Raw genomic sequence first — 16,375 nt, forward strand, 5'->3', positions numbered from 1 at the left:
TGGGCCTACAACACAAGACGTTTGATCTTTCTCTTGAGGTTAACCAGATTTGTTCTCTGCACGATCATTTCTAGAGTTCTCCACAGAAACAGAACCAACAATATATGATCCCAAGACAGGGTTTATTAGATTGGCTTGCTCACCACTCATAGCCCCCCCCTCGCTGGCTGATGAGTTGGGGGAAATGAGTAGATGATCAGTCTGAGGAGCTGGAAGTGTCAGTGAGAGAGAGAGGACAGTGATTCTGTAGGACTTGGTACATGAATAATGTTCTTTTCTTCAGCAGCAGTAAGCAGTACCTGAGTGTGGAGTGCCATCAATTACTATTGATGTAAAACTATTGATGTACAACACTATGCCTCAGTGTTGTAGTAAATTGAAAAAAGCTGTTGGGCTATATAATTATTATTATCAGCCCTAGGATTATCACGGCAGCATTATCTAACCCGCTGTTACAAATAATAAGATAAAGACACCTGTTGTAAGTGCCTTATTTACCTTGGGCCGGGCAGATATTCCCGGATGGTAAAATGTCTGAACCATTTTACCATCCATCTCTCAGCCCCTATCGAATGCCATCCTCCTTAACCATTTTCCTATCTTCCATCCATAATCTTATAAATACTTGCTTTTATTCTTTATCTGGGTCTTTTCACGCCATTATTGGAGTCTTTCCTCCTGGCTATCCCATCATCGTCCGTCCTTCCTCCTCTCTTCTGCTCCATCTGTCTTCAAAAGCTCTGGAACCTAGCCACACCTACCCCACTCTGCTCTGCCCAAGAATGAACCAACCAGATATAATGTTTTATTCAGGTTTGCACAAACAAGGATGGATGTATCCAATGGGCAGTAACCAGATCTGGAGTGCCAGTAATTACCATTAGACCAACCTCCAACACCTCTGTAAAACAGAACCCCCAAATCTGTAAACTTTTACCTCACTTGCTTGACAACAAAGCCCTGGTGATCGGTCCAGAATAAGGCTGAATATAATCCTGGCTCAGCCTACCTGGTGTGAGGGGCTGTACCTTCCTGTACAGAAACTGACATGTACAGGGCTGGCGTCTTCACTGAGCCCCTGATTACCTAGGGTCACATTTGCAGTCAGATCCACCTGCCTTTGAAAATTCAAACCTTTACAGTCCTAATAGACCCCTTCCAGGGCTTAGGGAAGGGGGATTTCGGATCCATAGCAAGCAGCCCTGGGAATAAACGGATTAACCCTTTGATCCTGTGTCCTAATTTGACCCATGGGAGTAATATTTGTGCAGGATGTAACAGAGGCAGGAAAGCTTCAGGAGTTCAAAGTCATCCTTGATTACCTAGTGAGTTCCAGGCCAGCCTGGGATAAGACCTTGCCTGAAAAAGAATGGGAGTGGAGGAGGCAAGGGAAAAAGAAAAGCAAAAGAAAAGAGAAAAAGATGGGGGGCGGGACGAAGAGAAATGAGATTTCCTGTTTTTCTCCCTCACTGGTAGAAAATATGTGGAAGAGTTTTGCTCACTAACCCCAAAGGGGCTTTTTGTTGGCTGGCTGCAGGGCAGACAGACATGCTTGCCTTTGACTCCTTTGGTTTGCAGCCAGGCATAGAACCAAGTTGTGGAGCCGAGGCATGTGACTGAACTGATGCCCTCCTGGACGTCCTGAGAATCATGAGCTCACTAGTACTGAGGCTCGCTTCTTAGCCTCACCCAGCACTGTGGGGTTGGGGATGGGATAAATAATTCAGGCATGGGCAATGGAGGCCCTGCGCATTGCAGGGTGTTTAAGAGCATCCTGCCTCTACCCAGTGAATGCCAGAGGCACCTCCTCTCCACGGTCAGGACAATCAAGATTGTTCCCAGATGGTGCTGTCCCCTGGAGGCTCAATGGCCCTAATGGTTTTAAATTCAACCTATTTGAATTTAAAAGGTGCCCAGGATTATGCTTTCAAGCACCATTTAGTGATTCATGCCAACATGCGTTGGTTCGTGTGTCTTCCAGGTTCTCAGCTCACCTAGAACTTTCAAGGTTAACTTTAGCACGCAGTTAAAGAGATTAGTATTAATTAAGCAATGGGTTTTTCTTCCCCCTCCTTTAACACCTCTTCCTCTGTTCCTCCTACTCCTCCCTCTATGTTTATCCTCATGCTCCTCTTTCCCCCCTCCCTCCCTTTTTTCTCTTCTTCTGAAAGCGTGTGAAAAATGTATGAACCCGAAAGCCTGGTGTTTCTGGCAAAAGCCTGGCACCTGCTTGGGCTGAGCTCTTTCGTCTGGCTGCTGCTTGTCAGCCTGTGGATCTGGGTCAGGCCTGCGTGCGGTGCATGTGGAGGCCTTGGGCACCATCCGAGGAGAGATGGGAAGGGCTGGTGGGTTAACCTAGATTTTTCCTATGTAATGAGCTGATTATTCATTATTTTCTTTGCTTCCTGTTTGTTTTAAATGCTCTTAAGCTGAGTGTTTTCCCTTAACAGCCCACAGAAGGCCATAACTCCTTAGTAGTGAGACAACAAGATCCAGGCTACCCTGGATTAGGTGGGTCCAACCTGGGATAGGAAAAAGTTAAGTTAACTTGTCTCCCCTCCCCCATCATGGCTGAAGAAAATAAGCCTCTCATTGCTTTTAATTGATTATGTGAGTTTAATATCCTATTGTTGAATTTTTTTTTGAAGATTTTAAAAGAACCATTCATAGAGATCTTTGCAAAGAGATAACCCAAATGTCTTTTATCTTTAAATGAAGGTTTTAACAGTTTGATATTGTACATGGGTAGCCATTTATAAATGCTGTCAGCTCATCTCTCATTGTCCATACTTTGAACAAAGGCCAGGAGAATTCTTACCTGTTTAGCAGATAATCTTATTGCTATTCTAAATTTTAATTCCAAATTCTAAATGTGTTAGATGCAAAGAAATAAGGTACAGGAGAGCTGATACTGCCATGAACTCCTAGATCTACCTAAATGGTACCTTTGTCACCTTCCCTGTGGCTCCAGGGGCTCAAGGGTCTCTGCTGTCCTCATCAGCTCCAGCTGACATGTCTATTTTTGGTTTACACCAGCCTGGCTTTTCATATTGAACTTGAATGATTAGCCTGTCATTTTAGTGTCTCATGTTTCAGGCCCTGAGCACTGTAGCCTGACTTAACATCCTAATAAAGGTGGTTCGAGGCTATGGAATGTGGCACAGGTGGTAGAGTGCCTGCTTAGCATGCACAAAGCTTTTCCTGTGATCCCAGCACACAGGAGGTGGAGGCAGGAAGAACAGGAGCCTAAGGGCATCCTTTGAGTTTAAGGCCATTCTGGGCTGCATGCGACTCCCCAGGAGAATAAAAAAAAAAAAAAAAAAAAAGAAAGAAAAAAAGATAAAAGTCAAAGAAATGAAAAGAAAGGATTTCTGTTAACTCCTGGATTGGCACCACTCTTTCATTTCTAGTAGAGATTTCTCCCCGCTTCTCCCTTGCTAGAAAGATTACTCTTGTACTCCTGTAGAATGCATTTCCATCTCCTGGTGTTTGAAGTGAGAAGAGCTAAGCTTGTGGCAAAAAAAAGCGGTGAAACCCTTTTCTAGCCTCTGCCTTTTCTTTTTTTTTAATTAAATTTTTATTTTTTATATTAATTACAATTTATTCACTTTGTATCCCAGCTGTAGCCCCCTCTCTCCTTCCCTCCCAATCCTACCCTCCCTCCCTCATCTTTTCTTATGCCCCTCTCCAAGTGCAAGGATAGGGGAGATCCTCCTTCCCTTCCATCTGACCCTAGCTTATCTGCTCTCGTAAGGACTGGCTGCATTGTCCTCCTCTGTGACCTGGCAAGGCTGCTTCCCCATCAGGGGGAGGCCGTCAAAGAGCCAGCCACAGAGTTCATGTCAGAGACAGTCCCTGTTCCCCTTATTATGGAAGCCACTTGGATATTGAGTTGCCATGGACTACACCTCTGCCTTTTCTTACTCTGAAGTGACACCTGCAGAAAGGTGATTTTGTGCTGTAATCTGGGTAATACTTAAGCTCTTGAAATGCAAGGACACTGCCAGCTGGTAGGATTCCTTGGCTTAAAAAGAGGCCACAGTATCCGTGTGGACCTTTTTGAAGCATCTCTTGGTTCATAATTGTCATGAACCACCACTCCTCTGATGCTGGCTTCCACTTCCCCCATCAGTGTTTCAAAATTCAAGCAATGTTAACCACCTCTTAATTCAAGCATGTCTCTGGGATTTTTAACATAACCATTTGTGCCTCTGAGCTTCCTTAATACCCAAACTAGTTAACCAAACTGAAGCTAATGGCACTGGTGTTGGAGGGTGGAGCTGTATCGCATCACCACAGGTTGTCTCCTGTGGAGCTGTTCAACGGCACACACTTCCAGGTCCAGCCCTTGGACCAGCACGCCTGTTAACCACACTGGTTAAGTTACACTGATTTTCAAAAGGCCAGTTCTTATGATCAGCACCTCCCTTTCCACTGGAACACTGGCTAGGATATGTCTTGAGTAATGATAATAACTGTAGGGTGAGTACTTTTTTTTTTTTTTAAATGCTAGTTCTTATAGATTTCATATACCATTTCAGACCTGATAATTCCCACAGCCATCAGTGTCATGACCAAGGTTTTAGGTAGTCTAGACACACTTAACATCCTAAATTGCAAAAGAGGATGGGCTGTCCCCACTTGTGCCATCTTCACTGTCACGATGGTGTTCACAGCGAGGCTGAGCGAGTTCCCATTGTGTATGCTGGTATCATAATCAGCAATGTAGATTTGACTGTTAGCCCAGAGTATAGTGTACCTGTCCCCTTCCTGCCATGGCTGTTAGGTTTATAGCTTTCCTGAAATTGTGCCCTGTTAGTTTTGGCTTAAAGAAATCTAATAACGCCAGAGGACTAAATAAGTCAAATTAGTGTACTGTACCAGTGGTTTGCTCAAGCTCCAAGTACAGGACCATACAGTGGCTTGCCATGTTCTAATCTATTTTAGAGCTGACCCAGTCTTACCAAGGACAGTTTCTACAGCTTCTTTCTCTATAGGAATTTTCCACGAAGTAATTTTGCCACTGAGTACAATTTTAATGGATGACTGCGGAGATCTTTACTTTGGTTCAGAACCCTGGGAGAGAGGTGATCCGAGAATGCCCGCCGGGTTGGGGAAGGAAACGCTCTACAAACTCAGGTTCTGCATGGTCCTTTCCTGTGAGCAAAATCAAGCCAAGGTCCTGAATTTGAAAAACCACAGGTAACCTTGGTGTGTGATTCATGCCTGTAACTCCATCAGTCAGGAAAAGGAAGCAGGAGGTTTCCTGTGAATCCAAGGCTAACCTGGCCTCCAGACAAATCTGGGTTGCAGAATGAGATCTTAAGAGTGTGGGGATGAAGAGATGACACATCATTTACTTGTATGTGCATGATTTCAGGGCTGACCACATGGTTTTGTATGACCAAGTTGGGGAAGACTTCTACTCTTAGCATTTCTTCTTTGCCTATGGCTTTTTATGTAGGGTGGAGGTCCAATTAGAGTTCTCGCTTTTCTGTTATTGTTCCTATTGAAATTATATACCCACACGAGTAATGTAGAGGCTGAGCAGGTTACATATATACATATATCTAGGAATATATATTTATTGATATGCACACAAATAAGTATGAATCTGAGAGAGAGAGCAGTAGGACGGAAGCGTTATAAGAAGAAAGGGGAAGGAGGAAAATGATGAAATTATAATTATTTTTTGGTTTTGATTTTTCAAGACAGGGTTTCTCTGGATAAGATCTCTGGCTGTCCTGGAACTTGCTTTGTAGACCAGGCTGGCCTTGAACTCATAGGGATCCTATGGCCTCTGTTTCCTGAGTGTTGGGCCTAAAGATATGTGCCACCACATCTGGCATGATATTATAATTTAATATATATTTATATTAAGAAGAAGACACAGTGCTTGCTATTCTTAGAGAGGACTGTGGTTCAGTTCCCAGGACCTACTTCAGTAGGCTCACTAGTACTTCTAACTCCTGCTGCAGGAGACCTGGCACCCTCTTCCGGCCTCTACAGGTACCTATAAACCCAGAAATAGAGAGCCACAACATCTTTGTTGTTGTTAATTAAAAAAAAAATATTAATTACAGTTTATTCACTTTGTATCCCACCTGTAGCTCCTTCCCACCTCCCCTACCAAGTCCACCCTCCTTCCCTCTGCTCCACCCATACCTCTCAACCAGTGTACTGATAGGGGAGGTCCTCCTCTCCTTCCTTCTGATCCCTCTCTATCAGGTCTCATCAGGAGTGGCTGCATTGTTTTCCTCTGTGGTCTGGTAAGGCTGCACTCCCCTGAGGGGTTGGTGATCAAAGAGTCAGCCACTGAGTTCATGTAAGAGACAGTCCTTGTTCCCATTACTAGGGAACACACTTGGACACCAAACTGCCATGGGCTACATCTGTGCAGGGGTTCTGGGTTATCTACACGAATGATCTTTGGTTGAGGTATCAGTCTCAGAAGAGATACCTGTGCCCAATTTTTTTTGGTTCTGTGGCTCTCCTTGTAGGGCTCTTGTCCTTTCCAGGTCTTACTATTTCCTACTTCTTTCATAAGATTCCCTGCACTTTGCCCAAAGTTTGGCTATATAGGTCTCAGCATCTGCTTTGATACCCTGCAGGGTAAAGACTTTCAGAGGCCCTCTGTGGTAGGCGCCTGACCTGTTCAATGTTTTCTCCCTCTTGTGATGTCCATCCTCTTTGCCTTTCTGATTGAGGATTGAACATCTTACCCAGAGTACTTCTTCTTAATTAGTTTCTGTAAGTATGCAGATTTTAGTATGTTTATCCTATATTATATATCTAATATCCACTTATAAGTGAGTATATACCATATGTGTCTTTCTGTTTCTGGGATACCTCACTCAGGATGATCTTTTCTAGTTCCCACAATTTCCCTACAAATTTCATGGTTTCCTTGTTTTTAATTGCTGAATAGTATTCCATTGTGTAAAAGTAGCACAATTTCTGTATCCATTCCTCCATTGATGGACATCTGGGTTGTTTCTAGGTTCTGGCTATTACAAATAAAGCTGCTACAAACATGGTTGAGCAAATGTCCTTGTTGTATACTTGAGCATATTTTGGATATATGCCTAGGAGTGGTATAGCTGGATCTTGAGGTAGCACTATTCCTAATTATCTGAGAAAGCACCAGATTGATTTCCAAAGTGGTTGTATAAGTTTACATTCCCACCAGCAATGGAGGAGGGTTCCCCTTTCTCCACCCACATCCTCTCCAGCATGTGTTGTTACTTGAGTTTTTCATTTTAGCTATTCTGATTGGTGTAAGGTGAAATCTCAGGGTCGTTTTAACTTGCATTTCCCTGATGACTAAGGATATTGAGAATTTCTTTAAGTGTTTCTCTGCCATCTCATATTACTCTGTTGAGAATTCTCTTTTTAGCTCCATACCCCATTTTTTTTAATTGGGTTGCTTGATTTCTTGGTGTTTAACTTCTTGAGTTCTTTATATATTCTGGATATTAGCCCTCTGTCAGTTATACGGTTGGTAAAGATCCTTTCCCAATCTGTAGGCTGTTATTTTGTTCTGACGACAGTATCCTTTGCTTTGCAGAACCTTTTCACTTTCATGAGGTCCCATTTATTGATTGTTGCTCTTAGAGCCTGTGCTATTGGTGTTCTGTTCAGGAAGTTGTCTCCTGTGCCAACAAGTTCAAGGCTCTTCCCCACTTTTTCTTCTAACAGGTTTAGTGTGTCTGGTTTTATGTTGAGGTCTTTGACCCACTTGGACTTAAGTTTGTGCAGAGTGGTAAGTATGGATCTATTTGCATTTTTTCTACATGTAGACATCCAGTTAGACCAGCACAATTTGTTGAAGATGCTATCTTTTTTTCCATTGTATGGTTTTGGCATCTTTGTCAAAAATCAGGTGTCCATAAGTCTGTGGGTTTATTTCTGGGTCTTCTCTTTGATTCCATCGATCCACCAGTCAGTTTCTATGCCAGTACCATGCAGTTTTTACTACTGTTGCTCTATAGTACAGCTTGAGATCAGCAATACCTCCAGAAGATCTTTTATTGTAGAGGATTGTTTTAGCAATTCTGGGTTTCTTGTTATTCCATATGAAGTTGAGAATTTTTCTTTCATGGTCTGCAAAGAATTGTGTTGGCAATTTGATGAGAATTGCGTTGAATCTATAGATTGCTTTTGGTTAGATGGCCATTTTTTACTATGTTAATCCTGCCAAGCCATGAGCATGGGAAATGTTTCCATCTTATGATATCTTCTATTTTTTTCTTCAGAGACTGGAAATTTTTTTCATACAAGCCTTTGAGTTGCTTGGTTAGAGTCACACCAAGTACTTTATGTCCTTTGTGGCTAATTTCTTTCTCAGCCCTTTTGTCTTTTTATACAGGAGGGCTACTGGTTTTTTTGAGTTAATTTTTTATCCAGCCACTTTGCTGAAGGTGTTTATTAGCTGTAGGAGTTCCCTGGTTGAATTTTTGGGGTCACTTGTGTACTATCATATCATCTGCAAATAGTGATACTTTGACTTCTTCCTTTCTAATTTTCATCCCCTTGATCTCCTTTAATTGTCTTATTGCTCTAGCTAGGACTTCAAGAAGTATGTTGAAGAGATATGGAGAGAGTGGGCAGCCTTGCTTTGTCCCTGATTTCAGTAGGATTGATTTAAGTTTCTCTCCGATTAGTTTCATGTTGGCTATAGGCTTGTAATATATTGCCTTTACTATGTTTAGGTATGTGCCTTGTATCCCTGATCTCTCCAAGACAACATCTTTAAAAAAAGAAAGAAAACCACAGACATAGAGAACTTTTGATGCCCTTTTATTTATTTATTTATCTATTTATTTGTTTATTTATTTATTTAGTGAGCAGCTCGTTTTGAACAATGGTTTGTACTAATATAAATATATGGATATAAAACTAGATAGCCTCTCAATATGCCTGTCCTTGAGCATTTTCTGTAGGAAAAAAATGCAGGAATTCACATTGAGGTAGAACCCTACTCATGAGAAGAAACTGATCATTTGCTCATGCAACAACACTTCAGAAAGAAAAAGGCCTGATTTAATTTGAGATGGTAATTTTCCATGTGGCCCTTTAATCTTGAAAAAAAAAAAAAATGACATCACTTCAAAAACTACCACATGTTGGCTTGGTTTTAATTTTTTTATGGTGGAGTCAACAGGCGACTAAACATAGTGGCCACAAGGACTCCTGAGTATAGCAGTGCATTTCCTCAGAATCATTTGGGAGCCACTGATGTCCAGTGTGCTGCTGCTCAGCAAAATTCAGAGCCCGTGACCGGTGTTTTCATGGGGGTGAATGACCTGACCGGAGATTTGGTGGAGGGTGGGTTTCATAGAGCTAGCCGGGGTCCTTCAGCACTGATCACCCTCTGAAGTAGAGTAAAAGTTGGTAGTGTTTTCTTTGGTTAAAAACCTAGTGTGATTTTAAAGGGCTCAGTGGTTTGCTTTTCTTAGGTGAGTCATGAAACTGGCTTTGATGGCAGAGTACAAAATGGAATTTTAGAAAATGTTTTGGCTCCATTTAGTTAAGTGTTTAGCCTTCTGCTTCAATATATAAGAAACAAAACAAAACAAAACAAAACAACCCTGATCTCACTTTCTACCTAATGAATTAAGGTAAAATTAGATCTCCTAATTTGGCAGTCTCTTTTGAGTAAAAAGCAGCTTAAAGCTGAAGGGTGCAGTTATTTTTCTGATGTGAGGTGAGCACAGTGACTTTGCAAAATGAAAAATGAGTCATTTCCTAGCAAGTCATCATGGGTATAGTAGAGTGGAAGCTTCAAATGCAACAGTAATTGAGTCATTCTTTTCTCACTAAAAAAAAAAAAAGAAAAATTGTTTCCTTGTTACATATCTAGACTATGCAAAATAGTTAAAATTATTATTGCCAGGTAACATGTAAAATGGGTCATAAAGCTTGTGGCACCGTTTGTTTTCCCTAAGAAGCAAAATTCTTTGTAAGAATTAAAATCGATTTTTAAAATGACAAATCAGTATTTCAGGCTGTGCCTAGCACAGAGGAAGTCCCGAATTTAAGGCTCAGCACCAAATAAAACCGGGTGTGCTGGTGCAGTGCATGCCTGTAACTCTAGTACTTTAGAGACAGAGGAAGGAGCAGCAGAAGTTCAAGGTCAACCCCAGCTCTAAGTTCCAGGCCAATCCGGCCTGTGTAAAACCTTGCGTCAACAAACAGACAAAACCCAACATTTACATTCAAAGAATAGGAGGAAAGGGAATGTTTCTGTTTGGTGTGGGGGCGTAATTAAGTGGTAGAATGGCCTGTGGTAACTGAGTGGGGAGCAGTTCCGGGAGGGCAGATGCTGCTGCAGGAATACTGTGTTCATTGATGCTGAATCCAGCCCTGAGACCATCCCAGGATGCTTTTGGACCTCCAGCTGGTCCTCGCCTTTAGTGGGCAAGCTGGGGCCACTTTCTCTCCCGTGTCCTCTTATTTAACTTACCACTCAATGCCAGACCTTATTGCAGTTGGTCTTTGTGTGGGAACTAGGCAGGTCTTCATTGCGTGTTATATCAAAGTCCCTCAGGGAGTGCAACTCTGTGTCCTGCTCTTCTCAGAGTGCTCCTGAGTTATAGCTGCTGCCCTGGCTGTATCCTTCTGGCTCAGAAACATGTGAGTTTGGATGAAGGCACATTTCAGCACAGTGGGGACTAGGATCTGACACATGGACCCAGGGTGCAACGAGCCCTCCATTCTACTTGTTCATTCCCTTCCTGGCTTTGTAGAAACGGACTTAGGGAGAGGTCTTTGTTAGTCATTTCTTGATTTCACCATGGTTTAATGCTTTTTATCTAACACTTGAATCACACGGTCTTCTAATAGTCACCTCTGGAAACTAGATTCATTGCGACCTGTGTTTCTATTTTATAATCTGTTGGTCTGTTAATGAGTAAAGTTCAGCCTCTTTTTAAATAGATTTTTCCCCTCTTTATCCAGGGTTACCAAGGCATGGTGGATGGAGGCGCCAATATCATAGAAGCCAAATGGGAAAGTGTCTCCAACATTCTACAAGTGGTAGGTGTGACGCCGTTCTTTGTTTCTCTGTATTAAAGTCACTGTTTTAGTTTGAAACATCTTATGCTTGAGCTTAAGTAAGTTCTAAAATGAGTTCGCATCCCGGCTACCTAATTATAAACTATAATTAGTTTATTGTCTTAAACCAGTTATAAGGACAGAAAACACCCATTTCTTGCTGTGTTCCTTATTTTTCTTGTCTCTGACAAACATTTGACTGAAAGAAGCCAAGGAAGGATTTATGCGGCTTCATGGCTCAGTGGATGGAATCCTTTATGTCAGAGAGCAAGGTGGTTGAAGAGCCCATGGTGGCAGGCGCCTTGTGGCTAAGCTCCTATCAGAGGAGATTTTTGCATGGTTTGTTACACCTTGGCAGATCAGAAGTAGCACGCTGAGACCAGAAGCCATGGCTATCACCTTCGAGGCTCTCCCCCAGCTACCCACTTGGAATTTTAGCTAGTCTCAGAAAAGCCACAGCCTTCCCAAGTAACATCAGTATTTGAGGACCAAAAGTTCAAACACAGCTGCCTGGGAAGTATGCCTCACATTCAATCTACAGTATGTGTCATTTAATTATTATTATTATTATTATTATTATTACTTTACGTGTGTTTGTGTGTGCCTTTGTAAGTGTAGATGCATGTGTGTGTACCTGTGCACAGAAAGGCCAGAAGATGATGTTGGCTGTCTTGTAGCTGGAGTTATAGCCATTTGTAGACTTCCCGGCTTGTTATATGGGAGCTGGATTCAGAACCTGGTCCTCTTGATTATACAGCAAGCGGTCTTAACCACTGAGTCATCTTCCAGGCCCTTTTATTAAGTCTTAAAAATATCAACATGACCTTAACTCAGGAAGTATCTTTGCAATACAAACTTGTATGCCTCAGCCTTAGCTGAGGCACATTCATTGTAGTACTTCGAACAGGTTTTTTTGTTTGTTTGGTTTTTTTTTTTTTTAAGAGCAGACAAATATAGAGGTTACTTTGGTCTGCTGGTGCTGTTTGCTTATTGGCAAATCTCTGTGCCCACTGGGTTTTTACATATCCCTTGGCACAGAGCAAAGCCAAGCCTGGGAAAGATTCTGCCTGGCAGCCCCTAGGGCTGTGGATTTAACAGGGACACTTCATCCCTGTTCTAGCTTGAAGCAGACACAGCTAATTTCTGTGTTGTGCACAAGGAAGAAGTAATTGCTACTGCAGGCAAAATAGTTGCTTGCATTGAATTTAAAAGAAATCTGTCTAGGGAACTTAAGCCTCATACGTCCCTAGAGCATTTTAGCTTAAGGAAGGGTCTTAATTAGCTGAGAGATAAAGAGATGATGTAGAAAGAAAAATCTCTTTATTTGTTGCTTGAGCTTTTAAAACCTAAGGACTAATTTCTGACTCACCTTGAGGACTTTTTAATACAAGTAAAATTGGCAAATTCACTCTGAAGGAGCCGAGGGGGTGTGTACTTTCACAAACGTCAAAGACTCTGAGACGGCACCTGGAAATTCCTTATCTTTAAAGCTGTGTGTGTACCTGGAAAGAGAGTGAAGGACATTTTGGCACACTCATAATTAACCAGAGTAAAGCTTTCAAGACCAGCACATTCTTGACATAAACATTCCCATTCTGCTGTTGTGATTGAGAGTGGAAAATTGGAAACATACTTGTGATTGAAATATATAAGTGTATTGTGAGTAAATCTGTAAATGACACCGGCAAGCTGATTACTCATAGTTTCATCCTGGGGCTTTGGTACCTTATCGGTCCAATCCTGGTGTCGCTGTGTTTCCTTTTGACTTCCAGTTGTGACAAGTAGCATGTTGTTCTAACTAATCTTCATCAGGTGGAAGTTCGGAGAACAGGCTCATCTCTGCTGTGGACTTTGGCACTTGCCTCCCCAGGCCTGCCTCTGTGATGTCCGACTGTATGTTGCCCACTGCACTTTGCACTGCCAGTGTGAACCTAGGATCGGGGTTGGTAGTGAACGACCCTCAGCTTTATTAGTAAATTCTAACTAGGGTTTCAATCAACAAAATGGGAGTGATTTTCAAGTAAAACTGGGAATTTATATGGCTTTATAGTTTACAATAAGCTATAGACATACAAATACTAGCATATAATGGCTTTTTAGTGAGCCTTCTGCACTGAAGCTCTGCCTGCAGCATGGGTCAGCGTGGAAACTCCACACTAGTCAGAATAAGTTGTCTGAGGGATTGCATCAAGCTTTCTAAACTGATTCATTATTTCTTTAAAGGGATCTCATTGTTGTAAAATCCTCCCCCCCCCCCTTTGGTTTTGGTTTTGGTTTCGGTTTTTATTTTTATTTTTCCCAAGTGGATTTCTCTGTGCATCCTTGGCTGCCCTGGAATTCACTCTATTAGAGCAGGTTGGCTTTGACCTCAGAGATCCGCCTGCCCCTGTCTCCCAAGTGCTGGAATTAAAGGTGTGAAATTTAATGAGTGGTGACTTGTGTCTGATGCCACCATCCCCATGTGACTTATACTTCAGGACACAACAGAGATGGCTGGTTTGCTGAGAGGCACACACAGGTTAACTCTCACTCTTGGATACCGTCCTGACCCACCATGGGGACAGCTACTCTAGCACTGTAACTTTAAGTGAAATCACCGAAATTGCACATCTTTCAGATTACTTTGGTTTAGTGATTTGACCCCTAGGAGAGCCAGGTCATAATCAGGAGGCAGGACAGGTTTGCTCTCCACGCCTGGCAGATGTCCAGTGGAGTGCTGACACATCTTTCCCTGTCTGTGTACCTGGGCCAGTTCATCCCCTGTTGGGACAGCTTTGACCTGAAGAAGCTGGGAGGCTGCAGTGACCCTGTGGATACTTGCTCTGTCCATTCAATTGAAGACTCACTTCCATCTTTCACGGGCATCGGGCTAGTGTGTTTCTTCATGGATTTCTAGGGTTGCACTAAATGTAGGGCACTCAGCCTTTGACAGTACGCTGTTGGCAGAGATGAAAATGAAGAAAACATGGAAAGTTCTACGTGTGTGGCGGATCCATGCCTGTGCTGATCCATCTGCCTTCCGATGAGTGAGCATGATCTATGTCCTTTCCAGGGGGGTACCATCATTGGCAGTGCCCGTTGCCAGGCCTTTCGATCTCGCGAAGGGCGCCTGAAAGCTGCCCGGAACTTGGTGCGCTTGTGTATCACCAACCTGTGCGTGATTGGTGGGGACGGAAGTCTCACGGGAGCCAACCTTTTCCGGGAGGAGTGGAGCGGACTTCTGGAGGAGCTGGCTCAGAATGGTATGTTACCGTTTTTATTTCCGATCCTGTTACTGCCTTTCTGAGTTGGTTTCCCTGTTGGGGCATTTCAAGAGCGTGGGAAGTCATACACTGTGCCTTCTTTAAGAAAAAAAACAAACAAACACAACAGCAACAAAAAACAAAAACAAGAAGAAAAAAAGTTATTTATGTTTGGCTTGAGCACACATACTTTTGGGCCATCTATTTTTACTGTTAGTTTAGTTTAGCCTTTGAGATGTAGTCTCACCATATAGACTTGAACTGGCCTTAAACTTAGAGCTTGCACTGGCCCTCTGAGTGCTTGGAATTAAAAGCGTGGACCATCTTCATTTTAAGCTATAGCCACATTGTAGCTGTTGTTTTACTTCTTATGATTTGGCACCACAATAATATTTGGCACCACAATAATTGGCACTCAATAATATCAGTAAGCCCCACTGTGTGCTAAGCACTACTGGCCCCATTTATCAGGAGGCCTATGGAATGATGAGGATGACAGCAGTCATATACACCCCTGTCTTAGGAAAAGCCAGGTAGCTGTGACCATCATCTGGGTGCATACCAGCCCTTAGGTACCAGCATCTGCATTTCTACTGATCAAAACATATTCCTCCTGTTATGCTGGGAAGTCTCCAAGCCTATGTTGTCACATGAATCTAATTAAAAGGCCTTGATCTGCTTGTACTCTTTTTATTTTTTAATTATAAATCACTTCCAGTGTTACTCAGGATGTCTGAGAAGTCTATATGAATTGTTGTGTCTGTCTCTTTAAAGCTGTTATTATTATAATTCCAGTTCTATATCAGATATAGCTAGAAAGAGTGTGTTTCCCAAACAGCAAGTTAATGAAAATTGGAATCTACTCAGAAAATAGAGTAGAGATGTCTCAGTACATCTTGTTCTTCTCCTGCCCGATTTAACACCAGCCCACTGGTGACCACGGGTAAGGACCTAAGAACCCCCCCCCCCATACCACCACTGTTCTAATTTCATGTATGTGGAAGTACCTGACCAGGTGTGTTTATCCTGAGGGAACTAGCTGCACACCTCCTAACTAGTTTCACAGGCATCTTTGAGAAACCTATAGGAAGGTCATCATATGTTTCTAAAGTACTTCCGAAAGTATGGTGTGTCCTTATTTAAAGTCATTATTGTTAAAGACATTGCGAAGAAAAACTTAAGATTTTAACTTAAACTGCAACATTTGTATCTTTTTTTTTTATATTTCCTTCTGTCTTCTCCTGCTCCTGGCTTCTCTTTCCCTTCAGTATGCTGATTCAGGGTGTGTATAGTTCTGGGGGGAAATTCATAAAAAAAAAAAAAAAAAAAAAGCAAAGCTTAGGGTACTTGACTTGTGTGCCACGGTCATTGCCTTTCCCATCTGGTAGAGCACCAGGAGATGCGGCAGCTCGCCCTGGGTATGAAGTGTGCTTTTTGTCCCCAATGCAGGTGAGATTGATAAGGACGCCGTGCAGAAGCACTCCTACCTCAACGTGGTGGGCATGGTGGGCTCCATCGACAACGACTTCTGCGGCACAGACATGACCATTGGTACAGATTCAGCCCTGCACCGGATTATTGAAGTCGTTGACGCCATCATGACCACCGCCCAGAGGTAAAAGGACTGACAGACAGACACTAATAGGTTATTTCTGTTGGCTCTGGAACATTCTGAAGATACCGTGCTAGTATTATTTTCAATGAGCTTATGGGGAAGGAAAACACAAGGAAACAAAGACCCCAAAGGTCTTCTCGTAGAATAATAAAAAAGAGAGCAGCTTTGTGTATTTGACACTTAGTGAAGTGGGACATAATCTTTTCACTGTTAGGATTCTAAGCTACAGAAGAAGCAGGTGGTGAGTAGACCATGAACAGTTCATCTGTAATGACCCAGACCCACAGGAGGCATCACTTACCTAGAGCATTATGGAGCTCCTGAAAGCCTTTTTATGAAAGTCACGTGAAATAAGTCAGACGAATGCCTTTTTAGTGAGTCAGCAGCTAAAAGGTTGGAACATTGGAAAGCATGTTCTTGAGGGAGGCTGGGGCTTCATGGGTCCCTTTTGTGTATATGTCTG

At 42.5% G+C, this 16,375-nt stretch overlaps 1 protein-coding gene across 2 annotated transcripts in view; it reads left to right on the top strand.

Moving 5' to 3' along the window:
• Positions 1–16,375, top strand: part of Pfkp (phosphofructokinase, platelet) — a 66,096-nt gene that overhangs the window by 17,494 nt on the left and 32,227 nt on the right. For both annotated transcript variants that reach the window (XM_055613189.1, XM_055613188.1), the window contains exons 3-5: positions 10,960–11,037; positions 14,108–14,297; positions 15,747–15,912. In XM_055613189.1, the coding sequence (XP_055469164.1) occupies positions 10,960–11,037; positions 14,108–14,297; positions 15,747–15,912 (434 nt within the window). The remainder of the gene's footprint in view (positions 1–10,959; positions 11,038–14,107; positions 14,298–15,746; positions 15,913–16,375) is intronic.

Source organism: Psammomys obesus, unplaced genomic scaffold (genome assembly GCF_907164565.1).
Source record: "Psammomys obesus unplaced genomic scaffold, mPsaObe1.curated_primary_1811, whole genome shotgun sequence".
Lineage (NCBI taxonomy): Eukaryota > Metazoa > Chordata > Mammalia > Rodentia > Muridae > Psammomys > Psammomys obesus.